Source organism: Nansenia antarctica (genome assembly GCF_963989245.1).
Source record: "Nansenia antarctica genome assembly, chromosome: 12".
NCBI classification, from domain to species: domain Eukaryota; kingdom Metazoa; phylum Chordata; class Actinopteri; order Argentiniformes; family Microstomatidae; genus Nansenia; species Nansenia antarctica.
Window position 1 is genome coordinate 30,286,431 of NC_137682.1, and position 6,000 is coordinate 30,292,430.

A 6,000-nucleotide genomic window follows, 5' to 3' on the forward strand; every position below is an offset into this window, starting at 1 on the left:
GGGACAAGTGGTCTACAGAACAACGCTCCATCCCTATCTCTGTTCACTTATGACACTTTGAGGTCGGTCAGGGCAAATGACTAAAAACGTCCCCAAAGTCTACAGATGTCAGCCAGTTTGGCTCCAGGCCCAGACTCACCCTCCACCTTCCCAGCCCCTGGGCCTGATAGCCAGCTTTATGCATATACAGTGCAGTACAGAGCTCATATCACCTCTCATGGATCACCTTCTCCTGAGCCACACCACCATGGTGAGCTGTCCAGCCCACACTGGAGACTATTAGCCTAATGAAATGACAATGTCCAAAACAATACAGCCACCTGAGCCAAGAATAGCTGTCGTGAGTTGAGTGTCTGCTCATCTCCAATCTCGTCCTCTCACGCCCCTGTGCCGAGGGTACGTGTATTTTTAAAAGTGACGCCCCAAACTCCCCAATACTGTTGAGTGGAGCTGGACAGACCGAGCAGCCAAAACCCAACAACACCCACTCCACCAACCTGGGCTATGTGGACATGGGATGTAAAGGTCGGAGGAGGGGAGAGGGGAGTTAAGGAGAGGACAGGCGCTCCAACACCCCGCCCCGCTTTTATCAGGCGGCTTGTCAGCCTCTTATCCTAATTTACGGCCCTGAGCCCAGATTCTGGCTTCCACAGCTCTCCATCTTTGTATGAGTGAGGGATGGGAAGGGAAAAGGAAGGGTGGGGTGCAGAGGGGGTGCAGACGCACGCAGGAAGAGCCAAAGGTCAAACAGGCCTAATTAGAATTCCTGATGCACCTCGCTATGTCCCTGAGCCAGTCCTTTGAGAAGCCCTTTCCCCATTGCAGCCACATACCAAATCAGAAAATCCATGGTGTCAGTCAATAGGCCTGGACCTGTTATATTAAACATATGTCTCGTTTCCTGGCAGTAGTGGGTTGTGACTGAGAGCAGCTTCTCCCATGGGTGATGGGTGCACACACTCCATGGATGCTGACATAAAGAAAATACATTTCTCTGGACATAGTTTAGTTATCAACATTCAACCTCAATGTTCACCTTAATGTTATTGCAGCTACACCACTAACCATGCTTTGCAACTCCTTTATAAGATATAGAGGTACCGTGGTGGCATTTTACCATTGTCATATCAAACAAAAAGGCAAAGACAAAATTGAGATGTCTGCCTTTGTATTTTTTGTTTAATAATCACACAGACACAACTATCCACACTGATCTGAGGTGCATAGAGAAATGTAGCTGACCTGACTGCTAATCGGCTGGATAGTGGAATGGTCTAAATGTTTCTCCAGTACAGTACTGTACGTATGTGTTTTTATCAGGATTAACAATGAGCCTTCAGTTCACAACAGGTCCGTAATGCTCATGATTAAAGGTAATTTACTCCTGGTGCCTCTGCAAAGGGGTTACTGTAAAACCTCAATGTCATCCCACATTGTGCACCAGTGAAACCTGCAAGATTAGAGCACAGCCCATTATGATGGTCCCCCCTCACTTCCATGATGGCCAATTAACCTGAACATAGAATTGTTCTCCATGATGCTTAGTTAAATGATACAGGGTAGGACCAGATGACCACACAGCCAGAACAGAAGACTGAAAAGACTGAAGGTAAACTAGCTCCACCTGGTCTCCTGGTTTGTGTGTGTGTCGGGGGGGGCCTATGTTTATAACGCCACTAACATACTTATGTTTATAACGCCACTAACATACTTATGTTTATAACGCCACTAACATACTTATGTTTATAACGCCACTAACATACTTATGTTTATAACGCCCACCACTAACATACTTATGTTTATAACGCCACTAACATACTTATGTTTATAACGCCACTAACATACTTATGTTTATAACATCCACTAACAGACTTATGTTTATAACGCCACTAACAGACTTATGTTTATAACACCGGTTATACAAGCTGGTGAACGTGCCAACAACCAATTTTGCACCTTCATGTATCAATGTTATGACTGATTGGTGAGTGAAATATGATTGTGTTGATGACAAGGCAATAGCAATGAGCTGGCCATAGTTATACATCACTTTAAATCAGTTACATAAACACTGAAGATGACACTTTTAAATACACTTAACACAGGCCTTGAATTCCCAATGGTCAGATATTTATAGGGGAATACATTTAATAATTTTCGTTGGAAGCTGATAAGATTGTGCTCTAAAATGGCTTCTGCTTATGTTTTATTCAATTACTAGCAGGCTTCTTTCGGATTATAATTGAATAGAGTTCAGTGTTTGCTATGTCTTTCAATTATGAAACAGGCTACAGAACATTCAAATGGTAGAAGCAGACCATGGCAACTCTCTAGTAGATTATTATATTTAAATTATGGTAACTAATTCAACAGCACTGCAGGTACAGTATTACAGGGAAACTCTAGTCACAATTGACCATATAGCCTATATAGAAGGTGTATTCAATACATCGTACCCACATTTTCCAGAGCAATAATACAAATAATTATTCATGCTTGGCTAAGCTCTAAACATAAATGCATTGCTGCAGTGGAGGCGGGGGCTGCTATGCATAGCTACCCCAGAGACCCTGTCTTGACTAAATAAACATCATAATAATCATTCACAGTGATCTCAACTCTTGGCTCCTTAGATTTGGGCTGCTGAATGAGCCCCTATGTCCACATGTGAGAGATTGAGGCAGGTTTCACATGTGAGAGATTGGGGCAGGTTTCAGCCGCAGTGGCACGGCTGAGATGATGGTTCTGTGCGTGGAGTTGCAGTAACTCAGTTGCAGTAATGCAGTTTACAAGGTCATAGGGCCGTCTATCAAAAGCAAATACATTGCTGCAACGCACACCTGGGAAACAATTAAATAGCAGTCCAGGCGTGACCTGTTCATGATACTGTAGATCAGATAAAACTGAAACATACAAAGGTTAACAGGAAATCAAGTTCGGAAAAACTGTGTTGTGAACAAAAATACTACTTCTCGCACTTTACACTTTCACTCAAAAAGGCACAAAATCTATGGCCTCCTGAAATGTAGATTCTGATGACTTTTGATTATTAATCCAAAAATGAAAGATCACTGTGGCATTGGCAACTGCCCTGCACCAGTTATAGCTTTTCTAACTCAGTTATACCTTAAACAGTGTTTGAGGGGGGGGCATATGAAAAATTTATGATCATGTACACATTCTGCTGTACATGTACTGTATTGAACACTACTATACCATCTTAGCATGCTCTGTTGAGGATATCCCAGAGGAATTCCCAGGAAAACATGACCCTGTTCTCCATGGGCACAAACCCCATTGTCATCAAAGTTTTACAGCAACTTTCAAGGTTGATCTCTGCAAAATGCACTCAACCAGCACAGCATATAACAGCAGACAATAATACGTCACAACCTAAAACCAGCACCTCTCATCCTAAACCCAGAGTGAGCACTTGAAGGGGTTTCGACATGTGGTATGCTCTCGATATTCCAACGAAAAATGCCACAGGCAAACAGCCAGGTCCCTCTCTCTCTCTCTCTCTCTCTCTCTCTCTCTCTCTCTCTCTCTCTCTCTCTCTCTCTCTCTCTCTCTCTCTCTCTCTCTCTCTCTCTCTCTCTCTCTCTCTCTCTCTCTCTCTCTCTCTCTCTCTCTCTCTCTCTCTCTCTCTCTCTCTCTCTCTCTCTCCCTCCCATTGCACTAGAATAACTAAAGCATCTTTCCCATCAGGCACACAAAGGCAAGCAGCAGCAGCTCCATGTTCTGGCAGGACTCTGCTTGCGTCAGAAAAACACAATGCTTTTTTGATTACCTAGCCCTTGGTCTGAGCACAAAAAAATGCATAGGTGATCTATCACTGCAGTGACATTACTGATAAAGAACAAGGCATCATATGCAGGCTTGAATGGGACAGAGGTCGCAGCTGGGGGAATCCATGCAGTTTCCACTACAGCTCTTTCTCTGTGTGCATAAGACCATTTTCATTCACAAAAGCACTATGATCTGACATGCGCATAGATAGATTATAGCGATGAATTATGGAAGGTAACGACAGCATGCATTCAAAGGCAAATCGAAAGGCTGCAGCCTAGGGGGGACCATAGCTGCTCGCTTTAGCAATCCAGTTACCCCTGTCTCTCTATCTCATCCTCCGTCTCCCGCGCTTTTCCCAGTGCTGCAGGAGACTTACCTTCAGGTCGCCACAGGAGTAGCTGCCAGCCTCCCGTCGAGGCATCTCACAGCTGCCGCTCTCCCCAGGACTCCACACTCCTTCCCTTGCTTTGTTCAGCAGTCCTCCTGCCACACAGCTCTTCTCCTTTCTACCGCTCTCTACTCCAGTGTGTGTGAGTGTGTATGTGCAAGAGAGAGAGAGAGCGAGAGAGAGCGACAGCGAGAGCATGTGTGTGTGTGTGTGTGTGTGTGTGTGTGTGTGTGTGGTTTTCCTCCCCCCTCTCCAACCCCCTGCTATTTTCTCACTTTCACGCAGAGCTCTTGTCTCTCAGGATATGTCCTGTATGTGCGTATGTGTCTGTGTAAGTGTGTGCGTGTGCACATGTGCGTGTGCAGAGGGCATCTATGTGTGTGCCTACCACATGGCTCGCTTCACTCTGCCAGCAAAGACATAGAGGATTGTGCTGGTAAGACAAAAGTACAGTGAGAGGCAGCAAAGAGAGAGTGAGAGTGAGAGAGATCCGCTGACGAGGAGTGCTGTATAATCAATTCCTCCGCAGTTGAGAAAAAGGCCCTGAGGGTTTAAGAGAGAGACAAAGAGGGACAGAGAGTAAAAGAGCAAGAGCAAGAGAGCGAGGGAGAAGGGAGACATGGAGAGAGTGTGAGAACGGAGCAGAGTTAACACGATGAGGTAAGTGCAGTGAGAAGGAAGAGAGAATGAGGAAAGAGGCAAGTTTGGACCTGGGGTTTCCCTGAGAAAGGTCATTAGAGCCATCAGCACATCTCTCCTGTATCGTTCCCATAGGGGATGAGAGAGCGAGGAGAGAGAGAGAGAGAAAAAGAGTGTAACATTGCTCCGACGATTCATGGACAGCACAAGACATCTTCATGTGCTTCCTGCATTGAGTGGGGAGGTGATTTATGACTCTGCAGCCCCTTTGTTGCTACCCCCCCCCACCCCTGCACACACACACACACACACACACACACACACACACACACACACACACACACACACACAGACACTGTGAAGCAAAGACAGGGAGATACAGTACTGTAGTCCTGCTTCTCTGTCCAGGCTAGCGAAGTGGATACAGGGCATCAGGGAGACAGACAACAGAAACAAACAGGATCATGAGAGGAGGAGAATGGGGAGAGAGTTTGTTGTTTCTGGATGGAATTGTGGTCACAGCCCAGATCTCACCGTACTTTAATTATGTTCCCTATTGAGGCTATTGATTAGGAACCTCAGGAGTGCACATCCCTCTTTTGACCTCATGAGCTCTCCTGGTCCTAATTGTGAGGAGCAATCCATTCAAAAGTATGCATCATCTATACTTAAAGGTCAGGTAGGACATTTTTGGGCTTTGTTCAACTGCCATACCCCATTAGAACCCAACATAAAAACGTCAGAAACAATGTCATTGCAAACAAACACTGTATAATTTCAAAAACATAGATACAAGTTTAAACCATCATTTTGATCTCATGGATGGTCCATAGCTACATCTACGAATTTGAGAGTGGTTACATTTCAACTGGCCCATCCCCTCCTGTTTACCAAAACTAATTGGCTTGGTGACCGTCTTGTTGTTGTTTGCGTATTTTATGTGCTTATTTAGCATGTTGTGTGTTTACAAGGACATACACACATACAGTATATGGACATTTTCGGTGCAGCCAGAGAGGGTAGCAAAAAGAAAATCGACATGCTTCACCTTCAAATACAGATACAGCCCCAAGACACAACCGTTTAGAGTGCTATGAGCAAAAGAGGGCTTATATTTGCATAATCAAGGGACCTAATAGACCTAATAGCCTGCTCATTGCTTCTTTACATTTAGCCGTGAC

General features: G+C 44.9%; 1 protein-coding gene across 1 annotated transcript in view; it reads right to left on the bottom strand.

The window, feature by feature from the left end:
- kcnj5 (potassium inwardly rectifying channel subfamily J member 5) overlaps positions 1-4,281 on the bottom strand; it is a gene marked incomplete at its 3' end in the record, with an annotated part of 30,431 nt that extends 26,150 nt beyond the window's left edge. Inside the window, exon 1 of the mRNA XM_080543695.1 lies at positions 4,169-4,281. Within this exon, the coding sequence (XP_080399821.1) occupies positions 4,169-4,213 (45 nt within the window). The 5' untranslated portion in view covers positions 4,214-4,281. The remainder of the gene's footprint in view (positions 1-4,168) is intronic.
- Between the last annotated feature and the right edge of the window lie 1,719 nt (positions 4,282-6,000).